This window comes from Pocillopora damicornis, chromosome 13 (assembly GCF_964200805.1).
Source record: "Pocillopora damicornis chromosome 13, jaPocDami1.2, whole genome shotgun sequence".
In the NCBI taxonomy this organism is placed as follows: domain Eukaryota; kingdom Metazoa; phylum Cnidaria; class Anthozoa; order Scleractinia; family Pocilloporidae; genus Pocillopora; species Pocillopora damicornis.
The window spans coordinates 8,758,842-8,775,325 of record NC_142682.1 but is presented as its reverse complement, the minus strand read 5'-3'; the positions used below and the strand labels follow the sequence as shown (position 1 = coordinate 8,775,325).

General features: G+C 36.7%; 1 protein-coding gene across 4 annotated transcripts; it reads left to right on the top strand.

Annotated features, from left to right (window-relative positions):
• Positions 1-6,354: 6,354 nt before the first annotated feature.
• Positions 6,355-15,857, top strand: LOC113668711 (beta-1,3-galactosyltransferase 5). Of its 4 annotated transcripts, XM_089192252.1 has the most exons (4): positions 6,355-6,607; positions 7,494-7,628; positions 12,778-13,297; positions 15,021-15,857. In XM_089192252.1, the coding sequence occupies exons 2-4, from the start codon at positions 7,574-7,576 to the stop codon at positions 15,754-15,756; spliced, it is 1,311 nt and encodes a 436-aa protein (XP_089048378.1). In that variant the 5' UTR covers positions 6,355-6,607; positions 7,494-7,573; the 3' UTR covers positions 15,757-15,857. The 4 variants fall into 4 exon arrangements, with proteins under 4 accessions (XP_089048378.1, XP_027040463.2, XP_089048379.1 ...); XM_027184662.2 differs by lacking the exon at positions 7,494-7,628; XM_089192253.1 differs by lacking the exons at positions 6,355-6,607; positions 7,494-7,628 and adding an exon at positions 10,188-10,496.
• Positions 15,858-16,484: the final 627 nt, after the last annotated feature.

The window sequence follows — 16,484 nt, the reverse complement described above, 5'->3', positions numbered from 1 at the left end:
ACATCCAATATTGGAACAAAATAACAAATAAAATATTTTTATTTCAGCCTTACAAGTAAAAAAAAAAGGGTCAAAAAGCAAACGTTTTCCTTTGCAAAACTAAGCAAAACATTAAATGTCGCCTGTTAAGTTTTGTTTTCAGTGACTTTTTTTTTTAACACTTTTTGACTTATTAAAATGATTCCATGAGCATCTTCACGTATCATAAATTCCTGATACTATCGTAATTTGTTTTAGAAGTACGATTCTTCTCTACTCACATGTACAGGCATATACGGTTTACCCGTGTACACATGTTGCAGGTTTCACCATTTTGGTCAGTCTTGACTTAACTGACTTAACTTTGTGGCCACTCAGAAGACGTTTCGATTCCTAGTTGAGATAACATTAATAATCCTTAAAGCACAGTCGCCAAATCAGTATCGGTAGAATTTCTCTCAAGATCATTATTTCCGTTTAAGGATTAACCGTTAGTTAACACATTGAAATGACAAAAATTGCACAAGCCTCAAATGGACGTCTGGGAAACTTGGCTGATGCCACACAGAAGAATGCTTATAACTGTTTTTTTTGCTGCTTTTTTCAAAAAATGGAGAAAACATTCGTATAATTAATCATATCATTCGCTAATTTCAACAATTAAATGCATTATTTCGCTTGTTTTGCCTTATACAGTTAAAGTGAAAAATCGAGAACAGATGTTAGTTGTACCCACGCTTCAGCCTGTGTTCCTTTAAAAAATACATATGTTTCGAGCCAAATTGAAAGTTAAAAAAAGGCTGATTTCAATTAAGAATACCACCTTTTGATCTGAGCAAGGTGGAAGAAACCACACCAATATATGTGTAGCTTTAAGCTACAGATGTTAGCAACTTAGTATAAAAGAGTTCGTTCAGATTTGAAAATTCAGACGCGAAGCAGTAGCAGAAAGACAATAAAGGTTAATTCACAGCACTGAAAATGTCCCAATCATTTTCATGGTAATGTTGAATGTTTTTCTGTTTACTTCAGTAACTGCTATTCGAGGAAATGGAGAAGGACAAGGCAACTTTTCTAATGATGGTAAAAAACGTATTTTGGTTTTTGCTTTGTTTTTTGTTCCTTGTCGGATTGTTTTTGCGTGCTAAGTTGTATTAAGAACTTAGAATTTATTTATCCCTTTACGAGTGATAAGATTTGACTTGATCTAATACACACGATTTTGAGTTTTTTGTTTTCTTTGTGGGATTTCTCTTTGTCTCTATTTTCAACTGTAAGGATTGAAACGAAATCAACAGTTCTACCGCACCTTTTAAATAAACACAAAGTAGCTTTATTTCTTTTGCGCCTGCTCTTACAATTTATGCCTATCGTTTTAATACCTTGTGGTTCGTGTATTTGACAAAAGTCCTGCTTTCCCTTTTACCTTCAGAATTATAATTAGAAGAAACATTAGATGACTCAAGTAAGAACAATTAAAACTAATGTAATCTAATTTACCGTATCTTGATTCTGACAATGTCGAGAACATACAAGCAAAATCATAGCTATTGTAAAATAGACCCTATTCGAGGAACATACAATGTCCTTTTTTCAATGTTAATGAAAGGAAATTCAGTCGTGGCCATGACCAATTTTAAGTGAAAATTATCACGTGATTTCTAGTGGTACAACGAGACGAACAACCATAAGAAAATGACTGCATAAACACGAGTACATTTTAAGAAGCGCATGTTGATTGACGCATTCAACGTGTTTGCAATCGAGTGAGTCGATACAGAGTAAATTTGAAAACATTTGAAAATATTACGAGTGCCTTTTTGCCTATTATGTCCCAGATAAAATCAATTTTGTCACCGGCCAGGAGCCACCTATTTTGTACCCTCTGTGTGAAAAATCTCGAAACACCTTATAATGGTTTAGAAAATGATCGCATTTTTTCTTGGAATTGAGCATTTTGGAAAGACGATTGTATAATATGAACTAGGCCAGGAGATTTTATAATATGTTGACTATGACTTATTGTTATTTAAAATACTCTAGAAATGAAGATGTTGAATATATATCTTAAAGCTTGAATTTCGAGAAAGAACGTAAAGAGCTAAGAACAAAACATTTTGTCAAGTATCTAAAAAAAGTCAATTTTACAACGAGTTATTTACTCATTCAAATAACATGATGCCTCATCGAGTTTCTTATGTAATTCCGTAGAATGTAGAGATCTCAGACCAAGGTATTGCAGAGCAATGTGGAAAAATGCTTCCACATCATCCATGTTCGGACACTAAGGAGAGAACGCAAGAAAACTTGCATGTATTGCTGATCCGGATTCCGTGGTAGGTATGTTTAGATAACTTTGGGGTCTATTGATAAGAATTTTGCCCGCTTTCTTGGCTTTTTCTCTGGAATTAGTTTAAAGGCTCTTTCTTCATTTACTCTATCTGACTTACCAACCTCGCATGGCAGTTCCATCTGTTTTGCACTATAACAAAGTGATATAACTGTGCATTACTCAGGGTTAGGATTGAGTGGGGCAGCGACCATATTAGGAGTAATATGATATACTGTGTGTCAAATGCAAATACCAAAGCTCTTTTTTGTAACTCCTCCATGGAAGTCATGTAAAGGAAAAGGTCGACGCGAGAATAGCCATATCACATCGGATTGACCGTGATTCCTGTGTAGAGAACGGGGTCTCAGCTACACGTGTACAAAACTATGATTATGGGATGTTTTGCTACTTTTGTTCAACCTGTTGTGTTAACTATATTCAAATTTCATGAAGAGAGGATACTGTACCAAACAGAATTATGCATTCTTATAATTAGCAGAAGATAACCTTTCCGCTTTTACATAGCCTTTCATGAACATGAGGTTTCAAGTCAAAATAAATTGTGGATTTAGGAAGACCTGACTTTGAGACTAAATTAGAATAATTAAGCGCCATGTCAACGCCTATGTTTAAGGCATCATAAAATGCCATACATGCATGAATTACAACAGTTTTTAGGGAACTTCGGCAAACGAAAGTGAAAGACAACTTTAGTAAACAAAAGTGAAAGACAACTTAAATTAACAAAAGTGAAGAAAACCGTATTGAATGGAAGTGAAATCATACATTGTTTTGAAAATGGATGAGTAAGTTGTTACCGTACTTTTTCATAGCATTCTTTCATACAAAAATATTTTCTTCTAAAAAGGCCACAAAAATTACAGTGGCTCACGAATTTTGACAATTTTAATCTTTTTTTTTTCTCTAGAGAGTGACTGTCCTCTTTATGGAGAATATTCAGCATAACCAGACGGAAACTTACTGAGAAGCTTACATACAGTAAATGATGCCATATTTGATACTTGCATGTACTCTGAGAAATTCATTAAACACACCTTAACGCTTCTGCGCGTCCATTTTGTCTTTTTGATAGCCCTGCCCTGACTCAACTTCCATTTTGATTATTTTGTTCCAGAAATGATTGTAAATATATGAAAATCGTATAAGTGAACTAATGGACACTAATTAAGAAGTGAAAACTACATTAATTTATTAGAGTGTAATATATCACTTTCCTGAGTGCAACACAGAATGCAAGGTTTTCTCTGCTTTCAGTAAAATTATGAATGGAAGACATTTTCTAAAGACAAATTCCAACAGCTCATCCCAAATTTCGATTTTCTTGATTCAAAAGATGCATGATTATATAAAATATGTAAATTGCCTTTTTTTGTTTGTTCGTTTATTTTTTTTTTGGTTGGTCTCTATGCTTTTATTATTCCTCTAAAGACTAACGATATGGTCAAAATGTTGTAAATCGTCAACGAAACTCGTGCCCATCGGTTCGTATGCCAACTTTTTTGGTTCAGGCTCCCCAGGAAGTGCTCGAAACTTTCATCGGATATACAAACTTATCCATCACTTGTCTATCAGTGGATATAAAAAGATGGTGAATTTTAAAAAACGTTCGTTGGATAAAAGTTCTTTCTCCGGTTAACTTTCTCACAGGATGTTTTCCACAGTCAGGCTGATCCTAGCAGTGCGCAAGACAAAAACCACACAATTAACTTCGTACACGGCCTTGCTTACCCAAACCTTCTCTGTAGCTTAGGCGTGATATAGCATCAGACAATGACTTTCGATGCTCTGAGGTTCGCGTTCGTGTTGAGGAAGAACTATTGTCATTTTCTCCTCGATCATCACAAATTGATAAATATCTTTCTTTAACTGTCTGTATAGATTTTCTGTGTACGTTTGGCTTTTCACGTAGCTAGTTTTAAGGTCCTAACCATTTAACTACCCCCTTTCTTTCCGCACCATCCCAACACCAAAAAAAGCACATTTATTCGATGACATTACGATTATATGGTATGAGAAATACGGCGCTTTTCCCTAAAAAAGAAATTGCTTGTTGTAGTTTTGTTTGTTTTTTTGTATTGATATTTTGTTTGTTTGTTACTTTCTTTCTTTGTATGAATGTTTGTTCTGACATATTTTTTTAATCAGTACGTTCCATCTTCGTTCGTTCGTTTACTTGTTTATTTTATTACCTGTCTGTTTCTAATGGAAACGATTTAAATAACTTTAATCCGTTTGTCTTTGATCAGCAAATTATTGAACTACCTATCTGCGTGTACTCAAAACTGATCGTTCGTACTTCTGCTCTTCTACTCTCCGCCATCAATCGACGATCTCCCGAAATGAAATCTATTAAGAAATAATATAGAGTGTCCATATTCTAAGCCTGATTACGAAAAGGCAAAGGAAGAAGATAACTCCGTCATGAAATGAAGTGTTCAGATTATTAGAAAGTCTTATAATGTGCGATAGCGGTTGCACGACGCGGGTGGGATTAAAACGCTTTCACCTTTGACAAATTGAACTAGCTCATTTTCATTTTCCTTCAAAAACAATTCAGTCACAATACATTGCACAAGGGAATGTCAATTAAAAGCAGTAGATTAAAGGCTCAGACATTAATCTACGTAACTTTGTGCTTTCCGCATTGGTGATTTAAATACCTCTGCAGAGTTTAAATTGGATTTTTACCACTACGCGCAAACCAAAACCACAGCAAATCTGTTTTTCTACCTTTTCGTCATTTCTATTTCAATTAACAATCAAAATCCAGAATTTTCGCTCTTAAGTTCAATCAATACATTTTGGAGGTGTCTTATCTAAGCCGGTGTATTAATTAAGAGCTGTTCTAGCACAAAGCTGCAGCGAATAAGCGAAATCTTATTACTTTCTAAATCTTCAGGAGTTCAGAACACGGTCATCAACCCTAAATAAATCCAAATTAGTGAAGGACTTTCGAGCTTCACAGCGGCGTTGTTTCAATTGCGTCTTGTTTACGTGTTCTTGTCGTGGTTAATTAAATCCTTGTGCGAATCAAAGATTGTGGCATTAGAGACAAATGTCCATGTTTAACTTGCAAAGTACTTTCCGTTTTATTTAATACATCTTATCGGTGACGCACAAAGATTCTGTGATTTCATTTATTGACAACGTTGTCCGATTTCATGTAATCGTTTCATAAAATGACTGTCTGATTAAAAGAATAAGAAACTTGTTTGGGCCTGTTCCATAGGTTTTTTTTGTTGGCCGAATGGAAAAATGTTATTGATCTCAGAGTCAGTGACATAGAGCCATCTTCCCACGCAGTCATGCCTGTATTCACACGCATCTTCTCAGAGACTGTTTGGAAATAACATAATGCTGAGGAATTAAAGATATTTTAAACAGTTGGGAAATTACCTCATATGCAAACAAAAGTTGAGCAAGATTTCATTGCTTTAAAGAGATGGCACATTCTCGAAGTTCTTGGTCCAAAATATTTCAAATTCTGCTAATGACCAATAGTTTGACCTATTTTGAAGTGGCTCGCTATTTAGCAGCCACAGTCTTCATATCGTTAGCAGTAAAATATTGATCACGCAAATTAGTTAAGAGTTATTATGAATGCACATTGAAGTGCCATATTGTTATTGTAAAATTTCTCCTAATCTCGACACTTGACGATGTTGTATTCGGCAGCATAAATTCTTCGTAAGAGCTGGAGAGTGATAAGAACGGTTGTCAGCGATAGAAGAGTGTTCTTGTTGACTGTCATCTTGTTTATCAGCGTTTGACGGCTTTGTGTCGATTGTGCTCTGTCACGACAAGCGTTATGACCAATTGTTATGGAAATTTGCGGCGAAATTTATCACAACTAAGGAACTGTCTTTGTTCAACACGTTCTTTAGGTATTTCCTAAAAGCCTATTAACTGTTTGCTTATTTTCAAAATAAAAGACATGTTTAGGCAGGTCCGATTAGGCCATACTTATTTTCGCCCACTTTGAATTCCTAAGTATATATGCAACACGATCTTCACCCTAAATTGACTGCAAGGACGATGAACTCATGGAGAGTTCACGCAATGTACATGGCCATAATAAGTGCGTCCCTCAGAGCAAGTCTACAACCTGCCTGTAGCAAGTTGCACTTAACACTAATGGCGGTACTTAGCTTTCTAATCGATGACTAATAAGCAAAACGTCGATGTTGTTAGAGCCGGAGCAGACATACTTCGACAGAGTCTGAATTTCTAGACTGGTCGGTTCAAGTCTGGTGGAGTGTTTTGACATGATAACAGGTAAACTTTTTAATTTCCAGTAAGTTTTATATTAATGTAACTTTGGTCCATAATTATCGTATGGAGTACAGAAGGAAAATCAGCTGGTTGATATCTTCATTGTAACCTGTCTTCAAAGAGATTTAAGCGGTCGCTTACCGAAAACTAACGGAAATTATCCCAACATATCGTGTAAATGTCTTCGCTCGGTGTCTGCACATTTAATTGGTGATAACCAAATTATGGCGCTACTTGATACTGAATTTATAGTTATGGATAATCTCCAATCCTCAGTTAAGCACCATGTACTGAGCAAAGGAAACCGCACAAAATCCGATTCAATGGGTTTTGCTTCTCAAGGCCGTGGTTTAAAGGAAAATATTGGATACACGTGTTGTAATTCATGTTGGTTTTATAAAATACTGCAAGGATCTGTACAAGTCCTTCAGTACAATCAAGAGACTGTGACACTGGTGGTATAATAGTCTGCAGTTGCAAATTTTACTGTTACTAAGTACTACGTGCTCAGTGAATGACAATTTTTTCTTTGACTGGCCCGAATTCAAATAGTACTTGCATTAATTTCCGACCAAGTATGTTTATCACTTGGGAACCGCATTCTTAATAGACTTATAAGAGTTGATCTATATAATGCAGAAGCGCCTTTGTTTCACGAACAATCATGCCCACTTCCAGGGCAAAAAACCTTCAAACGCGCGATCAATAATGGTTTAATCACTACCAGGTTAAACAAAGGTGATCCGTGAGGCATGGCCATATGAATGACAACAAGAACAGTATTGGGTAACCTTGACATAGAACTCCACGTTTCTCAGACATTAACACACCTGTGACGATTAGCTAACCACGTGGTTTTGCAGATGTGTGAATACTGTTTGTTTTCCAGACACGTGGGTTTTTGTGGACCAGCGGATTAATTTCAGGCTTCAGAAGGTTTCAGCTGCGTCTTAATGCTTTTGAATATATATGTCTGCGAGGATTCAATTTATTCTGCTATTAGATGCACCACTAAAAATAGCTGGTTAGTATAGTATGCAATATTGCGATATCTATGTTTTTAATCTGTCTTCTATAACCTTGGGTTGATAATTAACTTTCGATTTCACGAAAAAGCAAAACGTAAGTTTGAAACCATTTATTCTGTGCTGAACACAGTCTCCCATTTAGCTGTCTAGTACATGCATTCGCCGATAGTTGATTCCTTCGAGAAAAATGAAGCAAAACTGTCTCAATATAGTGAGATGTTTTCGATGTTTTAGACATTGTATTGGGTTCCGAACCTTGCTAAAAATGACTGTTGTTGGCTGAAGCACAGGTGCTAAATTGTTATGAGAATCTTTGGTAAGTTGTTTTACTCATCTTTCTATTGGGAATTTTCGTTTTCAAATTGAATTCAAGGAATCTCTCTCTTTGTGGCCAATACGAATTGAGAGAGCACTGATTTCACTCTTCGAATACATGAGAGCCATAATCCTTTGTCAGGTCTAACATCATCCGTAACGCAAGTCTTTCTCTGATCTGAAATATAATGAAAATATGCATGCTTCCGGAAGGGAGGTTTTGAGCTTCTTATCTATGAAATAACACGATATTAGCTAATAAAATTATCTGTTCAGGGTCAAAAATTTCAGGTAGCTTTGAGAAGAAAATGAAGTGAAAGCGACATGTAAGGAAGTTCTACACCGTACACAAAGAGAGGCAACTAACTTATACATGCAAATGAAGCTTTTCATCGACGCTCTTATTGTATAAAGAAAAGTGAAAGTATGGCTTAAGGGCATTTATCCCTGTTTTTCCCACGCAATATTTATGCGCAGAAAGTTTCACAGTGTTTCCAACATTTGTCGCGTCACTTATTAATTTCCTTGTTCATATGTTATAATTAATGTCATCCCTTACTAATTTATCACAGGTTATGGTGGAAAGAGTAATACATTTCTTGAACAGAAACTCGTTTATTTATACTAAAAGAGTTATTCACACTTTTTCCAAGTTGTAATGTAGGTGCACATGTTTCGTTGTCCAGTGATAGGTATTTTATTGCTGCATCAAAAATTTGTCAAAAAAGAAACTGATCAAGACACATTTTGAGTTTTTCCTTGGGCTTGAAAAGGCAGTTTCCATTAGTTCCGAAACGGCCAGCACCTTTAATCAAGTTGGATCTTTTGTTTACGAAATAATCGTCGATTTTCCCTTCGGAGGTAGGTTTTCAAACATTGTCTTTGTTTACGGTTCGTTCAGTACCAGCTGCTGTGTCAAGTTTCTTCAGGTGTGGAGCATAAACAAGAATCCTCGACTGACCTTCTCTTTCGGAGTTTTTCGGCACCCTAACGATTTTTTAGAACCTTACTAACAGCTGATACAAAAAGCTGTTTTTAGATTCACTAAATCATTGAAAGCCAGTCAGACACTCATGAGTTCTGCTAATGTTAGTGCGGTTACATGTGTGCACCTAACAGCTCTCAGCACGAAACATGTTCACTTAACCATGTTTTGCCAATAAAACAACATGAGATGACAATAAGAAGTTAACCACAAAAAATTATGTTCTCTTCATAAAGCGTTGTTATGACGCATAGTTTTCACCGTGAACATGACTTTTTAATTCGTGTCGCATCTAAATTGTTTAAACAGCATGAGGCATTTTTTTGGCCAAATTGCCCGCTTAAGTAGTCAATTGACCGTACTCAAAAGCCAACAGAATGATCAGCAAAATCTGCATTTGACGACTCTCGGGAATATTTAAGAGTGTTAAGGAATACAGTTGACGTTCAAGGAACCGCAACTGGTTTAATACGACAACAGATCTTGAGCCATTGTTCTTCAGGTTAGATTTCTAAAAAGAAAGGCAATTTTTATATTCACAACAGATAAATGTTCACAAAATGAATCGTTACTGCTCCTTTCTCTACGACATGAAGGTTGAGGCCTGTAGGGGTCCTGTAGATATAAGAAAAAATCTTCACTGACACAAGTTTTAAAATAGCTGTGATCTTTTAAACTGTTTCACTCCCCAATAATTAACCCATTGGCCCTGTTCATTTTCCTCAGCCCACTCATGCTCGCACAGTTCAAATATTGTTGTTGTCAATCCAGTTTCCTGATTTTAAAAATTCCACCATAAGGACCACAGCCACGATATTTCCAAAGATACAACTCAGAATTGTCAAATGAATATTCGAAGCTAAGTAGGATCGAGGTGAAAACCGATATATGCATCTTGCAGCCGATTACTATCAGTATTTCTGACCGCAGTTATTTTCATTTAATATTTTGTAAGGTGAACATGAAGCCCTTAAAAGATCAATAGATAGCCGTGTGGTGTTCTCACTTTTTTAACCCAGAATTTTCAGTGCTCTTGCGAATCAAATATTTCTTCACACTGTCTACAAAGCTGGATTGGTACTCTTTAAGACAGATTAAAACGGGCCTATTTTCGCTCTCGGATAGCCGATGTATGAGTTTCTTCCGAGCCTGTTAAGATCAGATGATCCACTACTATTCCTTATTATAGAGTTCCAGAGTCCAGACGTCATGTGACAGTATCTCAAAGTCCACGCATATGTCGAGCGGCGACTTTAGGTAAGACTCACTCAAGTCGCCGCATGCTAACTATAGCCAGTCGTAATAGCGTGCACACATGGACTGATAACGGTTATTTTGAGCTAGGTCCTGATATCTATGACTATTTTAACACTTAACAGTTTCCGGGAAAAAGGGTAAACTTGCACTTTTTGTGATCGCAGTTATCTCCTCGAACACTCTTGAAAGGCATTGAAAACGTCGTCCGGTCGATAAAGAAAATACGTAATACATTATTATGTCCAAGAACACAAGGAGTTACCGACATGTGAGGAAATTCTCGTTCTTTCTAAGACATCATATCAAGGTAAATGTGTCCTGTTTGGTTTTCAGTTGTAAAAATATTTGACAACAAGGCATTTAAAATCGTCTCATAACACAAATTCTTCCCCTGTTAGTCATCAAAAAATCCATATCACGCCCTCTGGGAAAGGTTACATTTCCGAGCGCCACTCAATGCAATGACAGAAACTGGATTTAAAAAATTGTGACAAGGTGATTCTAAGCTAAATTCGGCACTATAGGCAATTACTGCTGTAGCAGAGACAAAAAAATTTTTCATTTTATCACTTTTTACACTGAACGATAGACTTTAGAATAAGCCTCTTGTCGTGATTAACGAGACTTGCTTACGTCAGCTATAATAAACAGGAAATTGTCCGACTTAAGGCCAAGGTTTTCATCATACATGTAATTCCATAAGCCTAAAATACATCAATATTCTCGAGTTCTTTGAAAAGCATTGTTCATAACAAACATTCATGTGGTAGTAATTCTAGTTTCGTACATGTTGTGCCTTAAAATGAATAGTGTGAATTAACTCAGTTAATTTCTCACTTCCTCGTATTTAGAACGTGGTCCACCAGGGCAGCACATCAAACTACCTAATTTGTTTTCTCCTTCATTTGATCACTGACTTCCAGGAAAAAGTCTAGGAATTCCTCTTTTTTGGAGGAGGTTAAGGCTCAGACAGTTTCAAGTACGAAAAATAGGGAAAAGTCTCTTTAAATTAAGAAACTGTCAGCTTGAGGCGTTTTTTACGATATTCGAATAAGCTCTGTTGGTAATCGTGTACAAAACCACAACATGTTGCTTGATAATTGGCCACCTTTGTCTTAATTCTGTGTCTCGCCATCAAAAACAATGTTTAACATTGTGTTTTTCCGGACGGTTTCCGACAATGCCATTTCCTCTCATTCTTTTGCCGATAGTCATACAGATTATTTACGAATCCCAGAAATTTTACACAAAATCGAACTTGACCCGACCTTCATCGTCAGTCTCCGGTACACGCCAACGACTGAACAACACAAACGTTCCTGCACAAGTTTTACTTGATCTGGCATCAACAGTAGGTTTTAATCTTGATGTTTTTTAAATTAATTAACTCTATCTGTAAGCAAATTATATACGACAGTTTAAAAGCAAGCGCTGATTCCCTTAAAACGCCTCAGGGCTTTAACGATTTGAGGTTTCTGTCTGTGTGTGTCAATTGATCAAATTGGACTCTCACTTATTCTTGTGAAGGTCATTTCCCATGATGAATATAAAAGCAAAAGGAAAACAAGTAAAATAACAGACGACACTTCATCCTTTACGTCCGTGATCACTCATACTTTTCGTCGTATTTTGTTTAAGCTTAACACTACTATGCTGATATTTTAAGCCGATTTATCTTCATTTTTTCACCGCGGACTATACATTCCTGTGGTTTATTCTATCTTGAATTGAGGGTTCTGTCTGTTCAATTGTTGATTTGCACATTTTAACATGGATTCTTGAGTTTACAACAATAGAGCTCACGCATTTGTTATTTGTTGTAAAAATTTCTGTTCAGTTGCATGTGGAGAGGCTCAGCCGGCTTGGAATTAATGCATGGGGAATAACACTCCATAGTTTTCATTCTCAGCAGGTCAGCTAACAACTTGCTTCCATTTAACCTTTTTTTTTTTTTTTTTTTTTTTTACTTTAATTACAGCTATGTTACTTACATCACGGATACAAAAAATAACTTACAGTACAATTACATCTATAGCTACATTACTTACGTTTTTTGTTTTTTACAAATACGTACGTTACAGTGCAATACAATATTTAAAACAATACTGGTTGAAGAACATTTATATATTTCACCTTTAGTGGTATAGCTTCTATGTCAAGCAACCAACTTTTATGCTGAGCACTTGAAAATGTCTTTGGTCCGGGTTCCGGCTCCAGAAAATGATCGTTGTCATCATCAGTAAATGAAAGAAATTTTTCGTCATCATTACAGCCTGTTAAATTAGTTTATGATATCATCACATGGTACAAAAAGGCAACACTGAGCCGATAAAACATAGTTAACTTAAAACACTTCTCTGAACATTTCAAGAAGCAGCTATTATGTAAAGAATTATTTTCTAAACAAGTTTTCTACCAGCGAGTTGATCAATGTGTCTCTTGCATCTTGCTTAAAAGATGGATTATTGTACTGGAGAACCACAGACCACCTAATTATAACAAGACTTGCCCAAAGAATAGCCTTCACACAAATGAAACCCAGTTCGTGCACGTACTTATTGAGAAATTTTCTCCCTTTTCATATACAGTCAGTTTGACACAAATGGGGCGCAAAATGAACAAATATTGCAAGATCCGGTATCTTCTTTTGCTGGCATCTCTCACTGGGTTCATGAATCTTGTTTACCTAACGTTCCTGGCCGACCTGAGGGGTACTCTCGAGCTTTACACAATGCAACGTTCTTCGTCAAGTGTCCTTCGAAGACAGATAGCAAGCATTCAAATAGACGCGGATATCAAAGCCGCCACGGGACCAAGTTTAAGTTACCTGGAACTTCTGAATTTGGATTTGAAAGACCTGGTTCAAAGATACTTGGCATCTTCACAAACTATTGCTAAACAGTATGAACTCAACAACCTGCAAGAGGAACCGCAGGAAGAGCAAGTACTTGTAAATCACTTTTATCTGCCTCGTTGCCTTCCGGTTCCCTTTCTCTTAATCATGGTTCACTCAAATCCTGTTAACTTCATGGATAGAGAATCCATACGGTTATCGTGGGGTCGAGGAGATAATCCAGTAAATCAGGGCAGTTGGACAAGTCCTGAGAGGTATTTACTATATTTGCTTTGTTTTTGTTCAGGAAGTCAGTTACTCCGAACTATTCCACTACTGCCACACGTATTCTGTGGGCACGTAATTTGTGGGCACGGAACTATAACTGGCATGACGTGGGTGGAAAAAAGTTATTTATGGGGGAGAGAAAAACAGGGTTTCCTTCATCTCTGAGACATTCTTTAGGAAAAAGTGATCGGGCAATGAATTTTCTATCTTCCCTCTAATACTCAAGACTCAAAAGGGTCTTGCCTATTCGGGAATTGAGAATGAATACGTTATAAAAAACAACAACTTTGCTTCAATTTTTTGCTTTGCAATTGTGGCTATCGTGATCTAGAGGAATGTCGCCCTTTGTAACAAGATTTCCAGAAAATGTGAGCATGATTTAATTATAATGTACAGGGAGCAACGCTTTTTTTTCTACGCTCCTTTTTCCGTTTATGTTCTCCTTGAGAAGTGTAAATCAATAATTGCACAACCGCAACTGAGAGTGCTCATGCACGTGAAGGCTCGTTAATGTCAGTTACCACTATGTGTTTGGGAGATGTCTCCCCTAAATAAATGGTAATGAGACTTTCCGTGACTCGTGGCCTGTCTCGCAACCAAGAACCTTCATCCCATAAAAATATCTGTGGCAGCCAGTATCATTTCATGAGTCCACAATTTCAACAAGCAAATTTCAGATCTGACAAAACCTAGAATGTGCCTAGTCATAAGACTACAATGATGAATGAAAGCCATAAATACGTCAGCATGTGAGCACAGCTACGTCGTAGAATCTCATCAAATGGCTAATTTATGGAATGTGTGTACGAAAGGTTTTTGCTAAATGTCAGCGTGTGTCTTTCGGAATTCGGATATTCATCCTGCGTAAGCAGGTGTATGCCTTGTTGCTATGCCCTGCATATGTTACCCATATGTTCATATACGACCCGATTTACATTTCTTTGGTGACAACGGTTTCGAGAAGAGTTCCAAAAAAATTTTTAGGGAAAACTTTGTCATTTTAAAGACTTCTTGCCGTCTAATTTTTGATCTCTTGACTTCTTGTTCCCTCACGCTGTGATAATAATGGAAGGTAATTGGATTTCATAATACTAAAAAACATCATGTCCCATAACTTTGCCATAAGATGAGTAAGCAAACTCGACACCTCAAACAAAAAAAAAAACCAAACAAGAGAAGAAATCCTTCTTAATTGTGTTGACCTGAGCTACTTGTTCGGTTAACGAAACAACAATTTTTTGTGATTTTTTTGTTTACACGTAACAACTTTTTGTTGTCGTTAAGTTGTTATATAATGGTAATAGGACCGAGTGGAGTCCAATTCGGTCTGTAATCATACGAGTGATTAACAAAATCGCAAGACCGCGAATTTGTCCATCGCTGGTATGATTACAGAAAGAAACATGTGGTGCTGCGTCGGCGTGGTGTATTACAAGATAATTTGGTTTAATCAACTGAGTTCATATTGTACATTGGCCATCGTAAAGAGTTTCTAAATCTAGCGTTTCGAGTGTCAGGCCTTCGTCTGAGCGTATAGAGGAGTTGTGGATTATGAGTGTTTTAAACCGGTTGATAAAACCAAACAATGTGATAAAATATTAATCCAGGTTCAAGCCGTTTATTGTACGTTTATAAATCTCTAAAGAAGTTTGACACTCTATGGAATGAGAACCTTTCGTTTAAGGAAGACTCTTTTTCTCCTTCATTTAGATCTTGGAAGACAGTTTTCCTCGTTGGGAAAACGAATAGTTCCAAGCTAAACAATCTGCTGAGGCAAGAAGCTCAGGTTTACAAAGACATTGTCATCGGAGATTTCCTCGATACATACCGTAACTTGTCCTTGAAGACTTTATTAGGTCTTCAGTGGACCTCACACCATTGCAAACCTAAGTATATCCTCAAGACAGACGATGACTGTTACGTGAATGTCCTATCTCTTGTTCAGTGGCTACAAGAATATCACGTGACCAATGGATCAAGGCCGCTATACGCGGGTAATATTCAGAGGGACATGGAGGTTGTGAGAGATAAAACTAATCGTTACTATGTGTCCGTAATGGACATTAATAGACACAAGTATCCGCCTTATGCCTCGGGTGGAGGTTATGTGTTCAGTGCAAGTCTCTTGCCCAGACTTCTCGCTGCGTCTCAGGAGGTTCCTATCATACCAGTTGAAGACGCTTGCTTTGGACTGTATATGCAGCACATTGGTATCAAACCACTTCATAATAGCAAAATTTTACCGTATGTCTTCTGTGATGGCGCGAAGACTAGTTTGAATGAAAGACCAATATGTCATTTACGCGATCCGCTTGTGTTACACGGCATCAGGGACATTCTTCAAATACAGACACATTATAACGTCTTGTTAATGACGTTTCTTCCAACAATCTGCTCGTACGTAGATAATCAGTCATTTAGCAAAAACTTTCAACAATCGTGTTAACTTGTGTATAATGTACAAACTATGAGGAATTAAATTATTGTCATCTACGTTTCAAGCCAACATTTGCATTAAAGTTCTAATAAAAAACTTCTTATCAACCATGAAAGACTTCATAACATCTGCGAAACACGAGCAAATGCCACATACACGCCCTGAGTATAAAGAGTTTTAAGAATGATCTTCAGAGGGAGTAATGATGAGGAGTAATGTTACGATGAATAAGTATTTTATTTTCTAGTTCTCTCACGATTCCGATTTTAAGTCTAGCCATTTATTTGTTCATTTTTTTTCTGCTTTTTCAATCGTTTGAAACCGAAAAAATACTTTACATTGATGGTACATCACAATTAACAACTAGATCACTGAAATACTTAGCTTGCTCATCAATAGCATTTCGTTCGCTCTTTCCCTCGATACCAATTTTTTATTCATTATTAATTCACCTTACCGATTGTAACGCCTTTCTTCTAAAAGTATGAGTTTTTCATTTAAAATTTCTTTTAGAAACTGTCCGCCTGGATTGATTCCCAAAATCGGGGATGCGAGTTTTCTGAACGATGCTGGACTGAGAGAGAAAGTTTCGTCATTTGCTGTCGATTGCAATCTTTCAATGAATAAACCCGGCTATGTTTGTACGTAGAGTGGCTGTTAACCTCTAAAAGCACATGTACATTTAATGCTGCTTGGTTCTCCTTATTGCTAATTAGCTGTTGGTAGTTTAGAGTTAG

Coding starts and splice junctions, on each gene's coding strand:
- LOC113668711 (XM_089192252.1), top strand. CDS start 7,574: ATGTCTGCGAGGATTCAATTTATTCTGCTATTAGATGCACCACTAAAA. Junction 7,629..12,777: donor TGCACCACTAAAAATAGCTG/GTTAGTATAGTA, acceptor TTTCATATACAG/TCAGTTTGACACAAATGGGG. Junction 13,298..15,020: donor AGTTGGACAAGTCCTGAGAG/GTATTTACTATA, acceptor TCCTTCATTTAG/ATCTTGGAAGACAGTTTTCC.